This window comes from Chaetodon auriga, chromosome 21 (genome assembly GCF_051107435.1).
Source record: "Chaetodon auriga isolate fChaAug3 chromosome 21, fChaAug3.hap1, whole genome shotgun sequence".
Classification (NCBI taxonomy): domain Eukaryota; kingdom Metazoa; phylum Chordata; class Actinopteri; order Chaetodontiformes; family Chaetodontidae; genus Chaetodon; species Chaetodon auriga.
In genome coordinates this window covers 8610873-8637080 of record NC_135094.1, presented here as the reverse complement: position 1 = coordinate 8637080, position 26208 = coordinate 8610873, and the positions used below count along the sequence as shown (strand labels likewise).

At 44.6% G+C, this 26208-nt stretch overlaps 3 protein-coding genes across 5 annotated transcripts; all 3 read right to left on the bottom strand.

The window, feature by feature from the left end:
• Positions 1 to 105: 105 nt before the first annotated feature.
• gyg1b (glycogenin 1b) lies at positions 106 to 10526 on the bottom strand. 2 transcript variants are annotated; one of them, XM_076721620.1, is made up of 9 exons: positions 10468 to 10526; positions 9576 to 10038; positions 8000 to 8135; positions 7749 to 7923; positions 7492 to 7654; positions 2772 to 2898; positions 1727 to 1943; positions 1326 to 1364; positions 106 to 1087 (listed from the first exon to the last, which is right to left on the bottom strand). In XM_076721620.1, the coding sequence occupies exons 2-9, from the start codon at positions 9580 to 9582 to the stop codon at positions 938 to 940; spliced, it is 1014 nt and encodes a 337-aa protein (XP_076577735.1). In that variant the 5' UTR covers positions 9583 to 10038; positions 10468 to 10526; the 3' UTR covers positions 106 to 937. The 2 variants fall into 2 exon arrangements, with proteins under 2 accessions (XP_076577735.1, XP_076577736.1); XM_076721621.1 differs by lacking the exons at positions 1326 to 1364; positions 10468 to 10526 and having other exon boundaries at positions 9576 to 10080.
• A 621-nt stretch (positions 10527 to 11147) lies between these two features.
• Positions 11148 to 16191, bottom strand: cpb1 (carboxypeptidase B1 (tissue)). 2 transcript variants are annotated; one of them, XM_076721617.1, is made up of 11 exons: positions 16127 to 16191; positions 15100 to 15175; positions 14660 to 14784; positions 14437 to 14536; positions 14246 to 14347; positions 14037 to 14141; positions 13837 to 13947; positions 13623 to 13713; positions 12981 to 13183; positions 11702 to 11786; positions 11148 to 11383 (listed from the first exon to the last, which is right to left on the bottom strand). In XM_076721617.1, exons 1-11 carry the CDS (start codon positions 16189 to 16191, stop codon positions 11196 to 11198), a joined length of 1251 nt encoding a protein of 416 aa, XP_076577732.1. In that variant the 3' UTR covers positions 11148 to 11195. The 2 variants fall into 2 exon arrangements, with proteins under 2 accessions (XP_076577732.1, XP_076577733.1); XM_076721618.1 differs by lacking the exons at positions 15100 to 15175; positions 16127 to 16191 and having other exon boundaries at positions 14656 to 14735.
• A 350-nt stretch (positions 16192 to 16541) lies between these two features.
• agtr1b (angiotensin II receptor, type 1b) lies at positions 16542 to 23224 on the bottom strand. The gene is made up of 2 exons (XM_076721616.1): positions 22930 to 23224; positions 16542 to 18622 (listed from the first exon to the last, which is right to left on the bottom strand). Exon 2 carries the CDS (start codon positions 18514 to 18516, stop codon positions 17425 to 17427), a length of 1092 nt encoding a protein of 363 aa, XP_076577731.1. The 5' UTR covers positions 18517 to 18622; positions 22930 to 23224; the 3' UTR covers positions 16542 to 17424.
• Between the last annotated feature and the right edge of the window lie 2984 nt (positions 23225 to 26208).

Genomic DNA, 26208 nt, shown 5'->3' with positions numbered 1-26208 from the left:
TTTAATGCCTTTATGTACAGATGGGTAGCTTGTCAATTTCAATAGCCTTTTCTTGATGTAAGTCATCTCACGGATGTTGAAACAAAAACACAAGGGCAAATCCAAAACTTTTAATCATGTTTTTAATATGTCCAGATGAAAGACTTTGTGGTACAGCCAACATCCCGGTCAAGTAAAGCACAAGAAAGTTAAAAATCTAATCATCTACAGAAAAGCTGGTAGTCAAGAACAGACAGAACGATGGCAATAGAGAGTGCAAGACACTAAGGCACTACGGATCTAGTTATATGTTTGGCTAAATGACCATTTTGGCCTTTAGAAGTGCTGTAAACATGGTTTTACATCTACGTTAAACAGAGGCCGTATCAACTCAAAAGCAAGGGCAATCAACTTCTGAGGAAATATGAATGCTCAGAGGACTGCTAGATGACTGCATAGTAAAAAAAGGAAGAAAGGAAATGAAGAATGTACATGTATGACTGCTAATCTTAGACACATACAAAAGGCCCAGTCCAGCTCTTGTTGCCATCTCCTTTTCACAAAGAGAGCACTGGCATATAAAAAGTATTGCAACATTTTTAATGCAGGTATCTTCAAAAAAAAAAAAAAAAAAAGAATTTGTTATAATTTTCCTGATCGTCTTCACAGTGTAGTTTACCCTGTGGCAGGGTAAACTGAATAATGACAGTCTTGCATAGACAATTAAAGCCGTTTCTTAATATTGAACTTTTTATTTCCCATTTAAACGGCACTGTCTTTGGAGTGTGGAGGCGAGGGGGGGGTGGGGGTCGTGCTGGTGGTGGTGGGAGAGACTCAACTCATTTCTAGCTGAGAAACAGGTAGAAAGGAAATGCAACCTGTCTTACAGGATCGTCTGGATGTGGGGATAGTTTGTTAAACTGCAAGTGATCTTTTGTTATCCCGCTTCATTGCTTCTTTATTTGAGAAAAGTGTCAAGCTTTCTCTTGATATTGTCAAATGAGTCCATTCCCATGTAGTCTGCCTGACCTTGCTCCCATTTCTGCTTCCGCTCTTCTGAGGACAGCTGGGGTGCGAGCGCTTGTGCGTGTGAAGAGTAGCTCTTATCCTGAGCAAAAAACATAAAACGATGCACAACAGTGAAACAAAGAGCAGGGAAACAGAAAGACACACAACACACCGTGCTTCATGAAAGCACTGAACTCGCCATATGTAGCCTTTCCAAAGTAACGGTTACAGGCAAACACAAGCAAAAGCTCGGATTTTAGAGGACGAGCAGTGAAAGCTTTAAACCAGGTGGCAACAAACAACAGACAAAAAAAACCAACACCGTTACAACACCATACCTGTAGACTCTCAAAAGTGAACGTGTCACTGTGCTGGAACTTTATGAGGTGGACAGGAAGACAGAAAAGAGGTGTATCATCCAGAATCGGAGCAAAATAAGGTAAAAGTAACAGAAGTTAAAAGGTGAGAAAGTGACACCTATATGACAGTAAAATTCATCAATATGGTATGAATACAGAAGAAGGCATTTCGAAGCAAACCATATTTTCCTGCATTAACGCTGCGAGCACCACAATGAGCAAACACACGTTGGAAATCCCAAGAAAGCTGTCCCATTGGCTCAGAGTTTCAACCGCAAACTCGTCATGTCTTTACAGTCTATTATAAAAGCTGATGCACCAGGGGGCTTGCAGCGTAAAGGCAGGACTGCGGGTTCAAAAAGACAAACGTGATCATTCACCTCCACACATCCGGAGTGGAAAGGCTGGTCTCCGTGCTGCTCCTGCAGCATGGGCACCACGGCGCTGGAGTACAGGGTCCACCAGTCCAGGAGGAAGGTGGGCTGCGTGGTGGCCTCGTGCACACTCCCTGCGATCTGTTTGGCTTTGGGGTCAAACGTGTAACTCCATGGCTTGGTCTTTCCCAGGAAGTGGACCACCTTGGCATTGCCCCCGTAGCTGAAATGAGAAATTTTAAATTAGTACTTGAATGACATTTTTATCGTAGATGCTCCAAACTGGAGTGATTTTTGTTCAGGAAACATGTTGTTTTAGGTCGGCTCTGTCATTTGAAATTCAGGTTAAAGGCTGCACTTCCTGTAGTAGTATTATCTTGCTTGTGTTGTACTACATTATCTTCAATTGTGACTATTACAAATACTACAAAAACTATGTGTGTACACAAATAAATATGAACGTGGCCCTGGGTGCTTGTTTTCTTGCGCCACACATCTGAAGCACTACTATTACTGACAATGACCCACAAGTACATACATGTTTATCCCCCCCGTCATCTGGTTTTGGCTGCCAGGAAATACAAAACCCAAGAGCTTGTTGATGAGATTTGTTTCTATGAGGAGAGATGTTTATAGAGGCCATGAGGACGGGAGGGGGGAGCTTAAGACGGAGCGCACAATGACCAGTCCTGGAGGTGAACATAAAAGGTCTTTAAATAGACCGCTCTATTTCAGGATTCGCTTTCAGCTGTCGGGAGCTCAGCGGTGGATATCCAACCCAGCACTGAGGCCTGGTTCTCCAGCCGCTGGAATCTTCTCATCTCGCTCGTAACCTGATGTCACGTCACGATGTGACTACGCACTCATGTGATCCCGTATCTGCTTTCGCCTTGGCTTCGCATCTCAAATGCAAGACGTCAGTCACATTGAGACTCGCTGTAAGAGTATTATACAACTGTCTGTGGAAGTGTGCACAGTAGCAGCTTAAACAGTAGAAACAGTCAAATGGTCCAAATCAAACCTCTAACTATTGTGTGAATCAGACACTTACTGCTTGAATGCTGGAAGGTAAGTGTAGATGGCTATGCTGCTGAGGTTGTAGATGAAGGGGAGGTGTTTGGATATGTCAGCTGTTGCCCAATCACTGAAGAAGCCATTCAGGACACCTTGGTCACCTCCTGCGACAGAGAGGAGGACAGAAATCCATCTAATTCTGTATTTATCATCAGGAAGCTTCTGTACAAATCTGCAGTTCCAGAGGTTTTACAGTTCAAATACTGTCATCGTTGGATGGATCAAAAGACAGAAAATTGTCACTGAAAAACATCAAAATTCATTGTTTTCAATGCCAAACTTAATTTCAGAGAGCAAAAATTCAGGGACGGAAAACTTCAGCGAACTTCAGGTGTTAATATAAGGTCAAAAGAGAGAGTGAGGCTGTTTTTCTCGTCTATTTGCATTAGAAGCGAGGCCACGACGACAAACTGTTGGTGGCATAAAAACTCTCCGACTTATCTTCCAAACACAGCTGCCAAAGTGCCTCGACAGGTTCACTGCATGGCTGGATAGCGTTTTGAAAGGCGGAGCTGAGCGAGAGCGCAGTCAACTGATCTGCCCACCTGTGACAGCCAGAGTAATTAGCCTTTCCGCTTGGTCTTCCATTAGTCAGCAGTCTGCTGAGATCAGTACAGACAGGCTCAATGATCCCACACATTCAGGGCACAGAGCTGGATTTCCTCCTTTACAAGTTGCCACAGTGATTTGAAATCAAATGATCTGATTTGCTAGAAGACAAAGGAGGACCTGAATGGGTTTCCCACACTGGATTTGATCATGCCACACGAAGGCATGTGTGTGCACAGTGTAGATTTACAGCGCTCACAGTCGCTGCAGAGAGTTGAAGAGACATGACGTAGACTGCTGGAAGGACTGCAGCTTCATGCCATTCACTTATACAAGCTCTTAAATAATATAGTGTCTGACACTGATTTTCTACTTGGAGGCAGCAGAACACGCTGTAAACACAACAAAGTCATTATCACCACGCAGGGCTGAGAGGACAAATGTGAAACAGCTGCCTGTTTACACCTCCAGTTGAATTGAGCAACGTTAGCGTTCATCCAGAGTCGTGTTTCAGGCCATCTGAGAAATCCAACTCCAGTGTTAACCATCCCTTTAGTGTTGCTCAACAGCAGCTAAATGCTCCACTGTGCTCGCCTGCTCGTTGTCTGCTGGGCAGGTAACATACAGAGGCTTCATCGCTGCAAACATGTGCTCACTGTGTCTGGAAACACTGATACTGAACCAAAAACAGCCACAAAACAAGAACGGTGAACTGAAAGATGCTAAAATGCTCCACTGCTGAAACACGTTGATCCGTGTCGAGGTGTGACTTTTCAATTCAAGCGCTTCTTGATGTGATATTAACGGATAGGCTCCCGCTCTGACAAGCAGCACAAGTCAGGGTGATTAATCAGTCGAGCGCAACCTGGTCACACCCACACGGGCTTGAGAGGAGAGCTACTCAGCCTGAAGTGAGAACACCTGTGCAGGTAAAGCCTGGTCTACAGGTAGGTGGACATTTTCTGAAATTTTCTTTTTCATTTGAGCTCTTGTTCACATGCAAACAGCGTTTCAGGTCACTATAAACAACTTTTTTAAAATGCTTTCTAAAGTTAAGTTTCTGTGTGTACACGAAACGATGACGTCATAACCTCAGTTCACGCATGGCTGTTGCTGCTCTGTGTAATGAGCACGCGTCTGTTAGCACAACAATGGCGAGCCACTGGTTAGTTTACGTTTGGTTCTCGACTCAATTTTTTTGTTTGCACAATATTTTCCATTTGAGAAGTTTGGTTTATTCCATGACATGAAAAAAACGGTATAGTGTCTGTACCTGCCATTAGCCTCTGGGTTAGCTGGTTTTAAAGTTTGGACTCGGGTCGCCTCAGGTCCTCGGGGCCCGGCTGGAGGGCTGGAGCATCGCCCTCGCTCAGTTTGGCTAATTTAGAACTGGGGCGCTGTCATGGTGGTGGCTTATGTAAACACAGTATTCAGAGAACAGTTTGGGACGTGGGGACGTATTAGACGTTAAGTGGGTCAGTTACACTTCAAGTATACAAGCAGATCTGAACTGAGCCTTTATTAAAAGTTTGTGTTACATCATCGAGTCTGCAGCTGACCAGCCAGAGCACTGAAACCCAGCAAAAACATGACACAAGCTCATTGACTATTCATGCTGAATTGCTTCACCTACTGGCCATATAGTGTGTCAGCGGACTGACACGAGCACGAGGTGAGATGTTGGCCTTTAATAGAACTTTCACATGTAGCTCTTGAAAAGCACAGGACTGTACAGTCTGTGAAACCGCAGACTGCCGCAGTCTAAAATAACACACATAGCTGCCGTTTGTCCGAACCCACGGCCTCCACTGGGGATTTCAAAACTTAATATGGAGCCGAAGATCTTCATTTTGAGGGGATGAGCAGAGCTCAGCAAGAATGTGCATCTAACTGTGCCAGTTTGTGTTGGCAGCGGACAACACTGGAGCTACAGATGAAGAGATAGAGCCTCTGGGTTCGACCACAGAAATGATCTTCTTGTTGTCTTTCCCCAACTATTTTCCAATATCACTGCAGAGACACAGAGCTGCACGTGTACATCATGTTTTCCTTACAGTAGAGTGGAAGTGAAATGCTAAAGGTCAGAGCAGTTTCAACTCATGCCCCAGTGCACACGAAGAGACCATCCACGGCTATAAATAAGACAGCTTTATTCATTAGCGTGCCATGAGGCACACAGACTGGCATCACGTTGAAATACTGGATGTGAAAATCTAAATCAAATGACACTGAATCACACAAATTATTGTTGACAAAGAGGAGTTTTCCTGGAAAAAAAAAATAAGACAATAATGTCTTTTGTCCGAGTCTGTCATTGTGCTGGAACGCTTCTTGCCAACAAACACTTGTGGCAGCCAGAAAGAGTCGGCACTTGAAAGCTTTGGCCACGACGAAGCAAACTAATTGGTTTTTCCAATGAACTCTGCCTGATGGAATCTCTTTGAGAGCATCACAGGGGAAAACAGTCCACCATTTAATGTTAGAAATGTCCACCGTCACTAACAAGGACAAGCCCAGCTCACCGAGCCCTGCCATGGAGCTGCATCCTGTCGTGTTCATCTCGCAACTCGTCGCTTTGTTTGGTAGCGTTTTTGAGGTCAGAGCAGGTGTGAGTTGAGCTCATCGCAGACTTACGAGGGTTAAAGATCATTCTATACCTCGGAAATAGCACTTTGACAAAACAATCTTGTGGTCGAAAGCCCACGAAAAGCTGTTAAAAAGTCTCACTTGTCATCACGTAACGCAAGTATGAAAACTCTGTTATCGTGAGATATGTGGTTGAAAGCTATGAAAAAAGCCAAGTTCAGATAATTTTACAGTTTTTAAATGATAGCAGAAGATTTCCAAAGAAATGTTTGGAGGTCATTTTGAAAGAGTGTTACTCAGTTTGTCCAGCAGAGAGCACTGACGTTTATTTATCAGCCATAAAAACGTGTCGGTCGGACCAAAGTGTCTTTACTTTACATGTGTGTTGATAACTGTAACCTGCCTACAAATGTTTGACAACGACGTTTCCGGGTGGGATGGAAACGCTGTCATTATGAAGCTTTTGCGTCATGAAGTGAGCGCGCAGGCGTCACTTTCTCTCATGTACGCTGTTTTCTGATTGTCTCACACCTGCACGATGTGCCAGAAGCAGGACGCTGTCAGAGATGAAGCAAAGCAGAAACCTATTAACGCACGTATGTTAGTCCCTGGTTCTGGTTTTACATGGAAGCTGCTCAGGTTTCAGGCAGCGTATCTGAGGCTCGACAGAGGCGACATAATTACATACTTCAGCAAAACCTTACCATGAATGAACGCTGTGTTGTGGTAAAACGTTTACTGGATCTCTTTGGAACAATAGCTGATTTTAGCTGTTTCATGTCATGTTCAAAAACCTGCCGGACGTGCAGTAAATGAGATCCTCGGCACCCTACGAGTACGGAGCAACGATCTTTTCATCCGCTGATTCGAGCTGCTCAGTAAACCTGATATTGGAGCCAAAACAACGACCACAATTCAGTTACAGTACGCCTCACGGAGAAGAGCTGAATGTCAAACTGGCGCTCTGTGCAAAACAGGGCCTCTCAAATTTAACCTCCACCCGCCCCGGCGAGCCCCTGAGAATAACTCAGCAGAGCTAGACGGTCGGTGACAGGAGGGCCTTGTGTCCGGGCACCGCGCTCGATAAAGGCCTCACTTACAGCAAAAGACAAACAAGCTCGGTTTAACATCACGTTACCAAGAACTCAAATGTTACTCAGAGCTGGTCAAAGCCTAAATGTTTGAGCATGACTGAAAAAAAAAAGACTGCTGACATCAAAACTCAGTGGTGGGAAACCATTTCTGGTTTGGCAAAACTAGACACCGAACTCCTTTCTTGTAAGGAAACTTGTAAACGACACATTTTTATCCAAAACCAACATGTAGAAATAAGTTCAGAGGAGAGCTGCTGATGGGTATTTGAGTTAGAGGAACAGCTGGAAATACATTTATTTGCGTTCCTATCAAGAGTTAGATGACAAGGTTGATACCACTCCTCTAAAGAAACAGCTCGGAGATGGTTAGCTTAGCTTAGCATAAAGACTGGAAACTGAGGGAAACAGCTAGCATGGCATCGTTTCAGCACAAAACCAAAGTTAGGAAACGTGTCCTTCTTGACTTACCGTCAAAGCTGCCGTGTTCTGTACAATACTGAAGCAGTTTGCCATAAGTCTCCATGGAAGGACAGAAAACAAACACACCGGAATTGAAGCAGTCGGGCCAGCCAGGGTCTGGAGCAGCCGACAGCTCCTCTCTGTCAAACAGCTCATCTATATTTGAAAGCACCTGAGATGCAGAAACAAACAGACAAACATGTCCACACATTTAGCCTCAGCACAACATCGAATCTTTCCTCTTAAAAATGCTCGGCTGGCCTCACCAGTGTGTCTGCGTCCATGAAAACACATTTGGAGTAATGTGTGAGAGTCCAGCAGTGGAGTTTGGTGAAGGTGATGCCCAGATCAGGCCTCTTCATCATGGCCAGGTGTGCCGTGTCGCCGCTGTCCAGCACGTCCACCAGCCTCACCTCGTCAAAGATTCTCTTCAGCACGGACCTGAAGGTTCACAACGCCACAGAATGAGTCACCATCATCAATCCAGGTGGAAAACAAGACTCCTGAGAATGCTTACTGGAAAGCTTCTGTCACTTGTGGACCAATGAGTGCCACCAGCTTCTTGGATGTGTTGTGGTTGCGGAGGGACTTGCCCAGAACCATGGCTCCGCGAGCATATTTGTCATTGGTGGCCAACGTCACAAAAGCCTGGTCTGCAGGGGACAGGAAGACATTAAGGATTCAAACTTGGCAACAAAGATGATCCCATTCTTGGACACTAAATCCACGCACACTGTGTCTTTTACTCAAGGTATTTGGTGGCGGACCTCTCTCATCTTAGACAAGTGTGTCCTGTTTGCGGAGTTATTTGCCCAAAAGTCCAAAAAGGGTTTCCCCCTACATCCATTTAATATAAGTATTAGTGGCTGGATCCTCTGATGTTCCAGTCAACCAATGAGTTTAACCTCAACTGTCATTTCAAACCCGAATCTCCAGCCGCACCATGATCTGGCCTCAATGCAAGATTTCTCACTTGTTTCAAGAATAATCAGACTCTGAGCAGCCAGCACCGGATTAACTGTCTCATTAAGGTGAATTTTATTTGCAGCGTGGTGCCTACTCTATACCAGCACCTCTAACAGCAGGGAGGAAAATCTATCAGCTACCTGCCAAGTCATGTTTCAGAACAATGACGAGCCTGTGAGTGGACCTGTAAAATCAGAGAGGATGATGTCAGCGAGGCCGCTGGAGGGGCCGTGTGCCTGCAGCCTGAGGGCCAACATGAATCCCATTTGGGCTGTTTATCAACCCCTTGGTGCTGCACTAATGGGCAAAGAAAGCAAGACAGTATGTACAGTCTGTATAAAACAGTACATTTCTATCATTTTGAGCCAGTTCGTGTGCAGTTGCCCATCAGCTGCCAGGAAAAGCAGCTCCAGCTCACTGGCTGCAGGCAGCGCCACACCTCCTTCCTCTCACACCCCCTTTGCATCGGGTACAAGCAGTGCTGAGGCATGCAGCCTAACGTGAAACACATGATGGAGGAAAGTTAAAGGGAAGAAACGATTAGTTCGACCACAGCCTACATGTATGTTCAGTGACTGCCGTGCACACCCCCTCCCCGTTCAGGCGAGCTGAGCTGAGTTATGGACAATCGGGACATACAGTAGCACAGTGTTACCACAGCTGAAAGGGGTCCAATGTGGAAAAAAAAAACAAAAAAAACATTTTCCCTTTCATTCATAAGAAGTTATCCCATGGAGTGAACATAAGGCTTTCATAGGCAGAACTTTTAGCTCTTGGACAACATATGACAAGGGTCTCTACACTAACAACATGACGGATGGACCGCTGCCATCGAGGCTGACTTGTGGTCAAATGACACATGTGGTCATCATGTTTCAGACATGGCTGACAGCAAAACACAGATGGAGACAGAATGTACTTTTACTCGGCTCACCTCAGGCGGCGGCTGCTGCTGCCGCTGTCACCGACGTGAGAGCCAAACAACAAGACGAGCAACTTCACCGACGGACTGCCATTTTCAGCGCATCTACACGGCCGAAGTCCGCGAGACTGCTTTTAAAACTTGACGGAAAGCGCGTGGCAGCGTGAAAATGTCGCGGTTTGAAAGAGGATGAAATGTTACGTACCTGCCATGACTGAAGAAGAAGAAGATGAAGAAGTCGAAGCTACTTTGTAGCCCGGACTTGACGGCGGCTCGGCGTGGAGAAAAGGAGCGACTAAATATACAGAGGTGGATTTATACCAGTGTGACAGGAGCCAGGCGCAGCGTCACGTGACGGCCGCCACACACCCACCTGCTCCCCGCACGAGCCGCCACACCCGCAGCGGTTCATGGGGTTCAGCTACCCACTGATTTAACCTGCAAGTATTTACTTTAAAGGCACAAGTAGTCTATGAGCTCTTTGTCTATTCTTGTTGGACTCGTTCTGTTGTGTTTACACCTGATCTCGACGTGGAGGAGCCAACCGCTTATCCTGAGTCAGACACAGTTATACACTCTGCAGCCTTGACCTTTCAAACATCCGCCATGTAGCTCCCAGGGCTGGTGTCATCTTCACTGGTGATGACAATGTGGAGATGGTGATGATGCTGTGAAGAGGCGAGGAGATCAGGGACATGATGTTCCGTCATGTACTTTCGGTGTTTTGTCGCCATCTTGTGGAATAAAGGGAGTATAGCAAGAGTGCCAAGACAAACTGGTCCTCTTGTACTGTATTACACAACAGTGAATTATTTTTAGTGGTCTGAGGGGAGCTTCTCAGATCAAGTGCTGTACTGGTGCTTTTGCGAATCAACTGTACCTATTTATTCTCTATACTTACATAAAAATAATATTAGATGAGTGTCCTTTAAATGCAAATACAAAGCAATACTCCTTTAACTGCACTACTGCTTTCTGGACAATTGCAAGCACATTAGGAAGCCGAGCCTAACATGGTGCGGGGGAAGAAATTGTAATAATAACACTTAACTTTTACTTCGTTGACAAAAGCAGCCTCTGAAATGTACGTTTCTTACCTTCTGCTTCAGAAATGTGTGCCAGTGCAGTTGGATTCCCTGCTGGTCTTTGGCTCCTTTATTTTCTCCACTCAGGCAGATGCTTGGCCGAGTGGAGACGCTGCCAAGGAGTACTCTGTGGCTGTCACGTACTGTGCTGCCGGACTAAAATCCTTAAAAGACTGATACCCCCACCCGCCCAGCCTCCACCACTGGAACAGCGCCAGCTCAACAAGAGGGATCACCGGGGTTCAAAGGGGCTGATACAGTAAATTAGAGGCTGTTTTTGTTTCTTGACCGCTTTCTTTAGTGAGAAGCGTTGTCCAGTTTAAGTGCGTAGACACTGAATTGTTTAAACGAACATACTGGTTGGTTTGTGTTGTTAAATTTCAGTGTCTCACTATGTTTTCTCGGACCATGAAAGCAGACTGTCTGGCTTGTTAATGATGGGCTGTAAAGTGTAAGGCCTATTTTATTCACCATACATCACTGTGTTATATTTTCATACAAAGGCTCAGTCCATCAGACACCATGTTATCAAATACACATAAAAAATTGATTCAGCATGTGGGGATGGATCATTGATTTTATTGTTTGCACTCATCTTGACATTCTGTCAAGCACAGCGAGGAAACATGGCGGGAGGTGCCCGTATCCATGGATACGGGCTGGAGATGGCTGAGAGATTGGAGGGGCTGGGGGCTGGTACAGAGGAGCTGAGTTGGCAGGGGTCTTGGCAGTTCCGCTCTTTAATAGAGGTTCTTCTGCACGTAGGCGGCAATGTACTTGACGGCCAGCATGGTCTCCTCGCATGTGGGCTTGATCTGAGACTCGGGCAGCAGGAAGCCATAATCACCTTCGTCACGCAACTCGAAGGTGTAGGAATACTTCACTCCCAGGTCGTAGGCCCAGTCGTCGGAGCCTCCAGCAGCGGGGTCTGAGGGCAGATGGGGGAGGGGGGTTATTCAGAGTGGGATATGCTGATGACCTGGGACTACCTGGATGTGTTTCCGTACAAATATTTCTTCTGAGGGCCAAAAAAACCTTTTTTTTTTTTGCTAGAAAGAGCTTCCTCTCATAATAAGACAGTGCCCTTTGTAGCCTCTAGAGGCAACATCTCTCCTAAAGAGGTTTGTGCATTGAGAACACATCATGATACATGTTATTATAGGCAGAAAATAGACTATCACTTTTACTCTCAATACGCTATTTCCCAATGGAGACAAGATGCATCTGCAATATTCACTGTACTTACAGATGGTTGTAGCACCGGGTCCACTGGTGTAGCGAGTACCATACAGACTACGCAGAGCAGCAGAGGCCCCCTGAGCAACCTTCAGCTAATACAGAGAAGAAACCCAAGTGTTAAAGGGCCCATCAGAAGGTTTTTGTCCATGTAAAGTACACAAATGTTCAATTATAATATTAAAACTATGGTAAATCTGAGCCAGTTACACAGCAGTACCTCTCTAAAGCTAGCTAACTGTAGCTAACATTAGCCACCATAAGCTACCGGTCATACCAGACCAAGTACGGTTCTATTAGCAGAATACCTGAGTGTAACGAATTGAACAATGGTGCGTTTCATTGCTTATTAATTCCACTTTTGATTTGTAACTGTAAAAGTGAGTTATTCATCCTTTTAAAAGTGAAACGGTCCAGGATTAAAGCAAAAACACTGTCTGATAAAAGAACAACACTCAGCAGAACCAAACAGCTATTAAAATACAGCTGGTAGTAAATAGTAAATATATGTTTTTTGCCCCAAAGCATCCAACATCCGCTGCACTCGCTCAAACAAAACATCTTTACTGATATTACAGAAAACAGCTCCAGTGAGTTCCAACAGGAAATGAAACCCCCAGAGAAATGCACAAGCAGGAAATGATATTTCTGACAGAACAGATGAGTTATGACAGATCCCCGGAGTTCTTTTGTTCTGTAAAGTGTCAGAAGAGAGCTTAAATTACAAGTGAGTAATAGAGAGGCAGAGACGTGTGATCTGCCTCAGTTAGTGTGAGAGCTGGAGCAGGGGTGTGAGTGTTAACTGTGCAGCCCTCGGACGCCCCGGTGAGAGGTAAAAGAGCCGCGAGAATGAGGTATACGAGCAGGGAGTAAATGATTTGCAGCAGCTAAGAGTGGCCTTTAGATAAGAGTCATAATGGGACTGGGTTGACTTCTTGTTTAAGCTTTTGGAAACACATTTACAGATATCATAATTGGTTTCTATTCATATTATATCAGACCCTTTATTCTGAAAGATTCAAATTGCTGCTTTTCTTTGAATTGAGATGCACATCTCACTAAAAATGCTGCCAGTGATAAAGACATTTTTCATGCTATACAGCCTGCATCTTGTGAATATAACTCCTGCACAGATGCTAAATAATTGACAAGTTTTCACCAAATTAGAGATTTCCAAATCTGCTGCCAAACTAATCCGTATAATGACGTTCCTGTACGCTGTCATGATGAATAATTATGTCGTCACTGTGATTGACCAAGCATGTTAAGTCAGCTCTCATATGACTTACCAGCTCACTGTGGTCTGCAGCCAGCTTATAGGTGTAGGAGTAGGGGAAGAGCAGCAGCTGGGAGTAGGAGTGGATGGTGAGGTAGCCCTTGATGATGGACCTGTTCTTGCGGATGAAGTCGGCCACATTCTTGACCTCGATCTCAGACTCGGGAGCCCGTCCACAGTAGGTGTCGTCGCAGGGCCTCTTGGAGGCTCCCATGGCTACAGCACACGCAGTACATATTTTCAGATGCAGTGTGGCTATTCTTACATGAAGTACAATTTACTTGCCGTGGGGAGTACTATACAGCCTGAGAAAACAGTTGTTTAATGTCTTCTGTGGTTCTGGAGGGTTTTTTCTGAAGTTGGAGAAAATATCCCTTATGATGTCATAGTGATGTCATCAGCAAGACCACAAATTTATAAGAGAAAGACTGAGTTCTAAAGATGTGGCTGTTCAGTAGTCTCATGAAATGTGCTACTACGTTGCATTATGGGAAATGTAGGATTCAAGGTTTTTAGGGCTTGGCTCATTCCAGGCACAAAAAGGGAAGACATCTGGGCCTCTGTTGCACAGATTTTATCCCCATCTTCACAGAAGTGTAATATAAAATCGATGGAGTGCCTCTTTAAGATATAACTGTGTATATGTCGCTCTTACTGCACCAGCCAGCATCAAAGTTCCTGTTAGGATCGGCTCCATAGCAGCTGGTTCCAGATTGCCTGGAGCGAGTTTTCCTCCACATCCTGTTCTAAAGTCCCCAAAGTGGACAAAGCAAACATGTCAGACACACATTAAACAAACCAACGGATTCTTCAAGATAAACAGGACAGCACGGTTAGACTATAAACTTAGGCTCGAAGTTGCAACATACGCTCTTGTGGGTGTAGTCGTAGCCATCAACGTTGAAGACAGGCAGAACGAAGACATCCATCTCATTGAGCAGGCTGGTCATCTCAGAGTCACTGCCGTAGGTGGACAGAGCCTGAGGAAGATGGGAAAATAATCTTGTAGTGCAATCTGTGGAAGCCTCCAAATAAACGCTTGCCATGCCCATCCAGGTGTCTTCCTTACCTCCTTGACAAACCACTGGCAGAAAGCAGGAGAGATCCACTCTCTAGCATGGATACCACAATCAATGAAGATAGCGGGCTTGGTGGAGCCAGACTTCTTACCGAGCTGTGGTTGTTAAAAGTGATCAGAAAACATTTGTTACATGCACTTTTTGGTATCTGAAATTGTCCAACACAAGGCACTGATATTGAAGATGAGTCCTGAAATACCTTGAGAATGGTCATGGGGCGTCCCTCGTAGGTTTTTCCAATCGCCTGCTTGCTGATCAGACTTGGATTGGAGGAGGCAATAGAGGCCATCCAGGACTCGATCTGAAATTAAAGGGAGAGCAAATAAGAACTGGAAATAATGGATGCATGCAGGGCAGAGAACGTGGCTGGGGATCTTTTTAGTTTCTTACTACGGGCCAGCTGTTGTACTTGGTGTAGCTGTGGGATCTGGGAGAGGGCTTGTTGTCAGCCTGGGCATCGACCGCGGCCTGCAGATCCTCAATAAGGACCCTGATGAGGGATTCATTAAAAAATTGTTACATCAAATGTAAAAAAAAAATACAAAAACCTAGTGTTCAAGAAGTTTTAATTACACGAGTACTGATCAAGTGGAAATCAGACAAATTGACGTACTTGTACTGTATGTCATGCTGCTGCAGGACGGTGTACACCATGTCAAGGTAGATGGCAGGCACGCGGATGTCCACATCAGTGTCGATGGAGACCAGATCAGGGTCGTCGGGCCTCCAGAAATCGACCTGCAGGTGGCGCCAAAGCCAAACACATGAACATGTTGAGATATTCAAAGGTGAAATCATTTCAGCCTCACATTTGACAAACTGTGATGAGCTGAAAGAAGTTTTTTTAGTGCAAAATGACAATGAGACGCCAAAGAGGCAGCAAGTATAGAAAGCAGTTGATCTAAGCATTAAAGAAGACAATATTTGCATGTCTGAATAGGTGAATTATCAAAAAGTCCCAAAAAATGAGTTGAATTCAGCCTTTTCCACCATTAACAAACCAAATAAACTCTATAGTGAGCAACATAGTATTATAAGGTGTGTGTGAGGTACCTCGATGGTCTTAGCCAGTTCCTTAATGAGGGTCACATGCTCATCAAGCACAGGCTTCAGACGGAAGACTTTCTCTCTAGTGAAAAAACGAACCAGAGGGATCATACATACAGATTGTTTTTCACATTTAGAAGTAAGCTGCACCCGCAGTGGTGGACAAAGTATTCAGATCGCTCAGTGAAAGTACTAATACCACACTGTGAAAATAGTCCATTACAAGTGCAAGTCCTGCATTCAAAACCTTACTTACATGAAAGTATGTATTATCAGCAAAATGTTTTAAAATTTTAAGAGTAAAAGTACTCATTGCGCAGTAAAATGTGTTTTACGTTAAATTTGACGTTTCTGGATCAGTATTACTGCTGCGTTAATGTGTGTGTTGCATTTTCAATTTTAACTACTTTGTCAGGCTGTTTAATCTACAGTAATGCATCATATTCTGTAAGACCGCCATATGTTTGTAGCGTCGCTGCCCTGTGAGAACCACATATCTGTAAAAAGTAAACTTGTCATGATCACAGACAGTTTCCAGCTTTGATACGATGCAGTTCCCAGCTAATCCAAGAATGTTTTTAAATAGATTATTTATCTTAAGAGAAACTTTTCTCAACCCATAAAGGAACATTTGACCCTTCGGTTTAACATTCACATTCAAAATCAACTCATTTGGAGATACGTGGTTTTCACTGGATGGGAAAAGTATGAAAAACTGTAATCTGAAAAGTAACCAGTGACTAAAGCTGTCAGACAATATTTGCTCCTGAGATGTAGAAGTCCAGTGTTGCATTAATTGGAAATACTCAAGTAAAGTAGAAGTACCACAAATTTGCATCAGTAGAGTACTTGAATAAATGTACGTAGCTACCACTGTGCATGAGTGCTGGTCTTTCTTAAGAAAGAAATGAGGAGTAGCTGTTCAGTGTGTCAGGGTGCGACGCAGCGTTAGCAGAGCGGTATCTTTTAAACAACATGCTTAAATGTTAAAACTGACAGATCTGTATGTATTTTTGCCTTAACAAAGATTTACCCCTCGAAGTGAGCGAGGTCAGCCAGGGCAACAGCCACCAGTCCGAAAAGCAGGAAGACCTTCATGTTGGCAGTAAGGCTGATCTCACTGCTCAGCAGCACTTATAACTCCTACCTGCCGCCAATCCGCCAATCCCCATCTGTGATGCAGCGACATGTCACATATCCTCCCCAAAAAGATCTTGTTCTGTTCTATTTTTGGGTGCTACGTGGAGGAAGGGCCTACGTGATGTGTAATGATTAACAGATGATACAGCTTTTCTGGGGCCAGGTCACTTGATTTTGATTCCTCATAATTACTTAATCTCAGATCAGCTGCTATTTCCTGATGGTTTGGTCACTAATGACATGTTTTCATGACTAATGAGGATGATTTGACTCCTTCCATGATGAGGTGATAAGAAAAATCAACTTCAGACTGTGGATTGTTTTATTTTATTCATATATTCACAACCTGTACACTTACAGAGTAGGAAAAAAAAAATCTATCGACATGTATAAATACCACAAAGACAACCGACAGAGATATTGACAATGATCACCCTACCTGGAGTGTGTGTGTAGCACTCTTATACAGCATGTTACTCCCAGAGAAGGCAACGCTTTAGCTTTTCAATCTTATGATGCAACATTTATAGTACATTACAAGGAGCACACCGTTTGACATTACCACAGAGAGCATACGGGCACTAGTTATCAAAGTCAAATATGTTACTATCTGATACAAACTCACATCACATTCTGCTACACTTATCCAACTATTCCATGTATACAGCTGCTGGCAGAGCGCGCATGGTGGCTTATGATTTTTCATTTTTTATTTTTAAGCTTCGGCATCGTCTCTGAGCGCTTGATCACTGTTCCATCTGGTGAACGACCTGCTGAGCACACAGAATGGTTATCACTGGACAACATATCCAGAGGAGGGCACAAAATCCTGCAGCACATGCACATCTTGTATAAATAAAGGGAGAATCTGAAAGTACATAGAATTTTTTCTAGCAGGGTGGATTTTATTTTATACTTCACCAGATTTCTGTGGTGAGTGTGAGTGCTGTGTCACATGTGATGGTTTATGAATAATCATTCTGCAGATAAGCATTGCACAAGGTAGTGAATGTCTCTTGGAAATACTTACAGAGGGACATGAATACAACATTTCAACCATTCTGCATGGTTCAGTGCTCGGTAATACAGTTGGGGTTTTAAAAGCTTGGAATGTCTCGATCCCTGGCCCCTTAACCACAGACCAAAAGGGCGGGGAGAGTGAACTTGTACCCTCTTTCTTTAGTTTTTTCATCACTTAACATCAGAGGAGGCTTTACTTTTTGCTGTGAGGCTCAGGGCCTCAGAGGCACGAAAAGAGAGGGCGCTCATCTTGGAGCTGATGCTCGGGTGAGGTCCTGTCGCCCCCCCTGGCGAGCACCGCAACAGTCGCAGTAAGTTACGGCGAAAGTTGTGCCCAACAAAGCCGTACACAATAGGGTTCACACAGCTGTTGAAGTAGGCAATGCAGATGGTGAAGGGCATGGCGGTGTCAATGATTTCCAGGATGGCACAGTTCTCGCCCAGTATGAGCTGGGTGAGCACCTGCATCAAGTGGAACACCTGATGAGGCACCCAGCACAGGAAGAAGGCCAGGACGGCCGCTGCAAGCATGCGCAGCACCTCGTCATCGCGAGAACGAGAGCTTTTCTGGATGTGCCTCGCCCCCAGCAGCGCCCGTCCGATGAGGCAGTAACAGGTGATGATGATGATGAAGGGCACCAGGAAGCCCAGCAGGCTCTTCATCAGGCTGATGGCCAGCAGGAGCCCCTTCAACCTCAGGTCATTTTCAATGTTTGTGTGCAGAATGCCGCACACCGTGGTGTTAGAGTTTGCGATGTTGTGGACATCCCTGGTCAGTGCCGTGGGTACACTAAGCACAAAGGCAAAAAGCCAGATCACTACACAGGTGATGCGTGCGTACACCACAGTGCGGAACCGACGCGATCGCACTGGGTGGACGATGGCAAGGTAACGGTCAATGCTGAGAGCTGTGAGGAAGAAGATGCTGGTGTAGAGGTTGAAAATCACCAGCCCTGCACTGGCCTTGCAGAGGAATCCTCCAAAGGGCCAGTGATAGCCTATGGCGGTGAAGGTGGCCCACATGGGCAGAGTGATGAGGAAGGTGAGGTCAGAAACGGCGAGGTTGAGCACAAAAATGTTGGCCACCGTCTTGAGCTTCATGTAGCAGTAGATGACAGCAACTACCATACTGTTTCCGACGATGCCGATGACAAAGTTACAGCCGTAGACGATGGGTATCAGGGTGAAGATGAATTCGTGGCTCCCAGACATGCCGCATGTCAGATCGATGCCTTCTGTCGCTCCTGCCGTTATATTCTTCATTTTCCCTTTTTAGTGCCAGATCCTGGGACTTTTAAACAGGGGGCCCTGTCGGCAGGGTGCGTCTGTGCTGACTGATATAGGCCTTGGGCGAGGGCCTCAGCGAGTCCTATAAAAGAAACACAACAAAAACGTCACAGGCATTCTCTGGGAAGAGCCATCATTACCGCTGGCATGGTCCATAAACGCTAATCCACACGAGCACCCATGAAAGTGCTCACCCTACACCAGCTCATTAAAGACCTGCACATTAAAGCCATCCTAACGCTTTATGTTATTTCTGTAAAATAAGAAGCCATGAAAAACAGATGTTGTATGTTATTCAATATTCCAAAAATGCCCTTTGAAACATCATTATTCAGACAGTCTGCATTCTCCCTTCTCCTTTAAATCGTCTCTCTGCTAATGAATGGCAACAGTAAAACAGTACAGTGTTTATCAAATGGTCCGTCCATCTGGGTGGACTGTCAGCACCCGGAAGCAGAACATTTATGCCTCGTGTTACGACCTGCGTTAATGAAGACTGCATGGCAAAGTGCGAGCCTGGATAACAACGCCATTAAACAGTGAGGTAGTGAGCGAGCAGGGAGGAGAGAGAAAGAGAGGGTTGAGGCTCCAGTCACTGTAAAAGACATGTCACGTTTCAAACCCTTGGTGTGCAGAGATACATTGTACCCAGCGTGAGAACTTCTAATCAGCACACACCTAAACAAACAGGACAGCAGGGATTCGGGGAAACTTTGCTCTGTGAGAAAATCAAACCTGCGTGCTGCGGAAAATTTGCCTCAGGGCTACTTTTTGCTTCATTTGTACCAGCAGAATGGGAGTAAAAAACAAATTCTCCCCTTTGTTGAGAGCCCTTATGTTTAATAGAATAGCTTAGTGAGCATCATTAGTGCAGCTGATGTAATAATATTAGCATAAGCCTGATGTATACTATTACTATAGCTGCAAAAATAGTTTCTGCAACTACAACATGTTTGTGGTTACATTAAACCAAACAGACACAAAAAGGAAAACAAGCTCTGAATTTGGAGGTCGAAAGTGAGAAAACAGCACATACAGCTAATAAACCAACAACTCTATGGCTGTATAAGACCACTGTATAAGCTGCCACAGTAGAAATAGAAATCCTCTGATAGCACTGTGACTTAGCAGGTGTCTTGCCACAAGATGGCATTCTAGTGTTAAGATGTTACTCTCTCCATGTCACAGCTGACACAATGGAAGCGGATAGAAAAGGCACTGATGGATTTAGTTTTACCTCAGCTTGTACAGATTTATAATTATTTACAAAATCTTTAAAAATAACTGCAGTTTTCCTTCTGCAGACATCCAGTTGCTGCTGGTGCTCTTACACCTACTGTTGACTCCAACTGCACGCGCTCTAAAAACCTTCCCAATCTGCATTCCTATTGTCTCTGGTTGGCATTAAGACAGTCTGAGCCCTTCCAGTGCTGCGGGACTATTTTATCTCCAAGTCAAAGATCTCCTCATTTTCCACCAGGTTTCAGTGCACGAATTCCTTGAAAAAACCCCTCAGTGCACTAAAGCAACAGCCATATCGGTTGCAGATGTGGGGATTGTTGAGCGTGGAAGATGTGTGGGTGCCAAGGGCAACAGCATGATGAAATATCTCTGAGAGTTTCCTGCACAGACTCTGGTGTAGTAGGTAGGGGTAAAGCACCGGCACAGATGTCATTTCTTGGATTTACTGTACATGTGTTTTCTTTCTTTAATGATTATAACAGTGGGTGGCTGTAAATTTAAACTATACAGAAGAGAGCAACAAAACATGTATCAGTTACACAGTTTAGGGATTTAAAACCGTTTAAGACAATCTCTTGATGCGAAGAAGATTTCTCACGACCACAAGTGGAAATATGGGAGAAATTCAACACCACAGGCCTTTTACCGTTATTCCTACGGTTGGCATTTTAACCGCCAGTATTTTTCCGTGAGGGAGATGCTCAAGGTGAGGGGACATTTGTGGGGGGTGAATATAAACACGGCTGAAAGTTATTGCTGCCTATATATGCAAGTGAGCCTCATAATAAAGGTGAGGTGGCACAGACAGAAGGCGAATCGGAAGCAGGTCATTTAGTGCGGCTGCGTCCAGTGAGATATCGCTCGGAGTGAGATGGCACATTACTGGATGACAGCCATAAACCCTGGGTGACCACAGACAGGAAGGTAAACACCCACTTCACAAGGTCCACGAGCAAGCTGCATCCTCTCGGACGCCACAATGGACCGTGGGCCCCGCGCACTCTGTTTGCAAACACACAGCTGCTTACAATGAATGATAAAATCAGGAATAGGAGGAAGTTTGGGGACATTTTTGCTCCACAGCGCAGAGGCTGACTCCTGAATGGCACTGCAGTGGCGACATTCCTCTTATAATCCTATTTCAGGGGTATTTAAATACAACCTCTTCCTGGGATCATGGGAATTCCATAAAAAGTTAAACCTAGAAAAGTCCAGGCAGGCCAAACTGGACTGAATCGCGGTTCCCATCAACAGAGCTATCTGAGGCTGCCCTTGGCCTGAGCACCCGGCTGCTCTGACATGAGCACCACCATCTGGCTGCCCGTAGAGAGAGCCACTAAAATGTCTGCTTGATGGAGTTAATGATTTATATCAGCCCATTATGAGGTGAGGCTCATCTTACGAGAAACACACCACCTCAGCCGCCCACCTCATGATCATCCGCTCATTTAGACCTCATTTCAGGTTTATTTGGTCAAAAGAGCATTAAAACGGGTGTTTTGCATCCTGCATCTTTAAATTTAATACCCAGTTCCCCACCACCAACAAATGTCAGTCTTAAAATGGCACTGCAGCTTAATTTGTCGCAATTACTCCTTGTAAAGTAATAATATGGGTGTCTAAAAGTCTAGTGCAGCTCAACTGCAGCCTCCCACAACTCAGTTCCTCCTCTGTCTCAACTTACAAGGGTGTCACTTCAGTTGAAGAGTCCCTGAAGTAGGAAACTTGATCAAGAGTAAACTCACTGACGGATAAAGAAACTCCCACATTAAGTGTGCAGGTGCAATAAGTTGATTGCAATTTCTTTTTAAAAAATGCACCAAACCATGCAATTCTGCATTTAAAGTATGTAAAGTATGTATTTTACACATAACTGGAGTGTGTGTGTGTGTGTGTGTGTGTGTGTGAGAGAGAGAGAGAGAGAGAGAGAGAGAGAGAGAGAGAGAGAGAGAGAGAGAGAGAGACATATAGTGACAGTGTCCATGACCTAAATGAGGACTTGACTTCTGCTTGCAGGAAAGCAGCTAATGGAAACATTGGCTTCAGAAACCATGTCTGCATTTTCTGTTTATAAAACTGTGCTTTCACGTGACTTGAATTAAACAGCACAAATGTCAGCCTGTAAAGCTTCCTTTCATTTCTTGTGCTGCATTTTATAAAACATGCCACCGGTATGTTCAATTAGAGTAACAAAACAGATGAGAAATCCTTTTCTCTCCTACTTCCTTTCAATCATCAGGATAGTTTTGAAGATTATCTCACAGGAGAGTATATGAAACCAGCCATTTACTTGCTCTCAGAGTGGCTTTTGTCTCCAATACAGACACATTATGGGGGGAAGTAAGTACCTGTAAAGATGGAACTCATACAAAGCTCTTGGTTTTAGAGCATGATGCTGAGCAGCCCTCGCTCTGAGCGACCAGAGGGGGAAGTCTTCTTTTCCTTCCTCAACATGTACACTCTCCAGTCCATCACTCTATCTCTCTTCTCTTCAGCAGGTTTATACCCGTCTCTCGGTGACAATGTGGAAAGTTACATTTCACCTGCTTTTCCTCAGTCACCCTTCCCCGCTACTCTCCTTTCTTCTGCCTGTCTTCAGATTAAATTCCCCATCAGAGAGGACTTTTCGGGAGCGCACAGCTACTGTTTTATCAGGAAGTGGATCTAATTCTCTAAGGGAATATGAGACAATGTAAACTTTCGGATAGCGGCCATCCTTCTCTTCGTATACTTTGTATAATCCTGGATTCCTCCCATGCCCACCCCACAGCTGCAGCGGGTCTTCTAAAGGCTCTGCACACACAGGACTTTCACATGAACAACTTGAACAAACAGCAACAACAGGTAGCGCCGATTAAGTCAGTGAATACACCCAACGTTTTGCTCTCTGCATTCTCCACATTACGTGGGTTTCCAAGGCAATACCAGCGTTTTTCAATAAAGAGCTCACGAGATCAATATTTACAGAAACGGAAACCTTTTGTGCGCCGGTGTTGGAGCATGAGGAACCCCCGAAAAACAGCTGTGACAAGTTCAGATTTGTTAATCCAATGAGAGCAGAGAGTTTAAATTTAAAGAGTTTACAGACTAAAGTGGCTAAAAGTTGGTCAGACATCTTCCTGTGAATGGAGGAAGGTGAGCTCTTACCTGTGGTGCTGAACCAGGAGGCTGTGGATGCTTTCAGAGCAGGACAGGCAGAGACACAGAGAGACCACCGCCGTGTGCCAGTGACTGCCTCTGACTTAACTTAACTGGTGGAGCGAGACGAGCAGGAATACCGCCTGACACACAAACATACTCACCCATCACCCCCCTCCCCCCCACTACTCTCTCTCTCTCTCTCACACACACACACACACACACTACAATGATGAATGAATTATATTGGAGCTGCGTATTGTCCTGGCCCATCTCTCTCTCTCTGTGGCAGCACACAGCCTGCACACACACAAACAAACACACACACATAAGATCTTACACAATAGCACCTCTCCTCCGCCTCCTCCTCCTCCTCCTCCTCCTCCTCCTCCTCATTCCACCCTACTCCTCGAGCACCATCTCTCTTCTCTCCCTCTTAATGTCTGCTTTTAATCACTCGTTTTCACTTTCATGTGAAATTGAGTGCTGCTTTTGACAGGCAGAGCTGATTAAAGCACCAAATCTAGGCCTGTTGCACAATCTTTTGAGGGTGCTCAGTTTGGTGTTACAGCTTAATTAACCACACACACACACACAAGTGCATGTACATTCGCATTGACAGCACTATGGTTAACCTTACTTTAATATCTCGACCACCTCTCTTCCCCACCAGCGATCATCTCTCATGCTATGACAGTCCCCTGTCCCTTGTCCTCCGCACAGCATGAAAGGAATGGCCAGGCTCTGATTGTGATTGGGCCTGTCGACACACTGTATTAATAGCTGCCACGAGCTCGCCCTTGGCTTGGATCAGGGGCTAGGAGAGGGGGGAAACTGGCGGGTGGAGCCAGACAGTTGGGTTACTGCTTTTCTTTCGCTTCTTGCTGGGCTTCCTTAGCACATTTCCCGTTTTCCAGTGTGATTCAGCTGTCACTCATTTGTCAAACTTTTTTTTTTTTTGTTAAAGAGGTGGATGTATTGTTAGTATGTGAAGATATGTGCAGTCTGGGTGTGCATGTGTGTCAGGGTGACCGAGCTGACAGCTCCCCGTGGTCAAGCTGGCTTTGTCGAGGCTATTTAAGTGTGATTGCTGCACTTGCTGATGAATGTGACTAGTAAAAATGTACCACAAAGATTAATTTCATGTGCAATTAAAGAATTTGAAGCGAATTTGAAGCCTCCACCTTTTATGGTTGTGTAATCCAGCTGTAATAAGAATTTCTATTTTCGGCAAACATCCATCAGACACACCTAAGCACTGAGGTTATTTGCCTTTCTCATTATTCTTTTCTTTCTCAAGGTCTTGACAGGTGTTGAGAAGTGGGTCACATCCTCACCTCTCTGCCTCAGTCCAAAGCAGCTATCGCAACAGTCGTGGAGATGGATAGTGACGGATGAGATGGCGTGCCTGTCATCTCCTAAATCCTCTCAGTTTCAGTGTCCGCAGGGTTGACGGCGAAGAAAGACATCATCTGGTTTGAAGGCAAACAAGGAAAGAAAGGAAAAACAAACATTTTGGGCTAAGTGGAGGTCCTGTTTGGTGGCTTTTGCTCACTCATGTGTGACCCAGTCATTTGAGAATGAGCACATTTACTGAGCTTTCTATGGCTTGCACCTTCTTGAAGGTTGCACAGGGTCAAAAAGCAGCAGGTTCATAGAGCTGGATAGCCTTTTGAAACTACATGACATGCACCAGAGTGCAGTTTCAGAGAGGAGGAGAGTATATGACTTTGTCTGAAACACAGCAACAGAGTCATTTACACCTCCAGTAGATTATGATCGGGCTCCATTACGTCTTCAGTTGCTGTGAATGATAAGAATCAGCCATTAGGAGAACGTTATCTTATAGTGTATCCTGTCACAGCGGTGAGCACCGCGGTATCAAATCACCTGTGTAGTCTTAGTGTCGCTGCCACAACAATTATCGACAATGTAAATCTGACCCACAGGACCCCTCAGGAAGTCAGGACAGAGTTCTGTATCGGCTCCGAATCTGCACTGTATTTTCCACGAAACAAATATTTCTCAGCAGGGACAGGATGTTGTTGCAACACCCGGCACTACAACATTGATTTACACTCCTCGAGTACAAGCAGAAACAGATGTTGATGATTTAAAAATGGAGATCTGCGGGGAGAAGATTAGGTGGGAAATGAAATTTCCTGTGGGACTGTACCTTTTTAGAATGGATGGGCGGTGTGTATTTCAGGTTGCGGTTGGGGTGTTTATGAAATAAACTCCATGTCCTGAAAATGAACTCCATAGCTCACTCCAAAACAAAACATAAATGGTCATTCCAAGATTATTTCTAAATTCATGTTGTGCAACAATTAGAAATCTGCAACTATAAAATCTGAGGAACAAGCTCATTTATCATCTATTGGGTAATACATCATCTCTGGGTGAGTAAGGCCATAAAAGAAGACAAGGCTTCATCTCAAGTGCTCATACCCTGGAGGTGTGATAGTGGCCGATGTTCTTGCTAATCAAATCACTCTAACAAGATTAGCTGTGTTAGCACTTAAGCTTTAGTAGAATGAATTGATGACCGAGGTAATTACTGGTAGCCCGGAGCACTGCGGGGAACGGCGGACCTTTTACACCAGAACAACACAGGCACTAAAATGCCAAACCATCACATAGCCACCTGCTGAAGAAAGACAATACTCTGTGAGGTCTGAGCTCCTACTATAAACTGCTGACCAGCGCTGAGTGACAGGTAGCTGAGTCATCTCTTATTCCTCTATTAATATATCATACAGGTTACAGGTTAGAGCTGCATGGTTTCCATCGAAACTCCACATGTGAATTGATTTGCATTTTTATCTGGTCACAGGAGGCCAAGCTGAGTTTCGTTCAAGATATTCTGGATTTGGCTGACATGTTGTTTTGACAAGCATCACCAGCTTTTCTAAAGAAGTCTGTTCATCTTGTACTTGGATGTTTTAAATCTATGAAACTTTTTTCCTCGTTGTTCTCAAATAAGTTGCATTCATAGACCTGTTTCATAACAGCAGACATTTTGACTTGTGATAGCAGGAAAAACACAGGTGGAACTAATAACATTAAGGATTTATACTTCCAGCAATCATTGCAATGAAACGCAGCAATCAATAATGTTGTTAGATACAACTGTGGCTGGTTGAACTTCACCTTTTAAGGCAGTCCCAGTGGTGGAGAAAGAATTCAGATCCTTTACTCAAGTAAAAGTCCAAAGCACCATGCTGTGAAAATATTCTGTTACAAGTAAAAGTCATGCATTGAAAATGTCGCATAAGTAAAAGTATG

What these genes read in the sequence shown, in the direction of transcription:
- cpb1 (XM_076721617.1), bottom strand. Translation starts at nt 16,191, where the DNA reads ATGAAGGTCTTCCTGCTTTTCGGACTGGTGGCTGTTGCCCTGGCTGAC. An exon ending in CAGCATGACATACAGTACAA is followed by an intron (nt 14,537 to 14,659) that starts GTACGTCAATTT and finishes ATCCCTCATCAG; the next exon opens with GGTCCTTATTGAGGATCTGC. An exon ending in GCCCCATGACCATTCTCAAG is followed by an intron (nt 14,142 to 14,245) that starts GTATTTCAGGAC and finishes TAACAACCACAG; the next exon opens with CTCGGTAAGAAGTCTGGCTC.
- agtr1b (XM_076721616.1), bottom strand. Translation starts at nt 18,516, where the DNA reads ATGAAGAATATAACGGCAGGAGCGACAGAAGGCATCGATCTGACATGC.
- gyg1b (XM_076721620.1), bottom strand. An exon ending in AGAACACGGCAGCTTTGACG is followed by an intron (nt 2,899 to 7,491) that starts GTAAGTCAAGAA and finishes TCTCTGTCGCAG; the next exon opens with GAGGTGACCAAGGTGTCCTG. An exon ending in TCACTTTTGAGAGTCTACAG is followed by an intron (nt 1,088 to 1,325) that starts GTATGGTGTTGT and finishes TTTTTTGCTCAG; the next exon opens with GATAAGAGCTACTCTTCACA.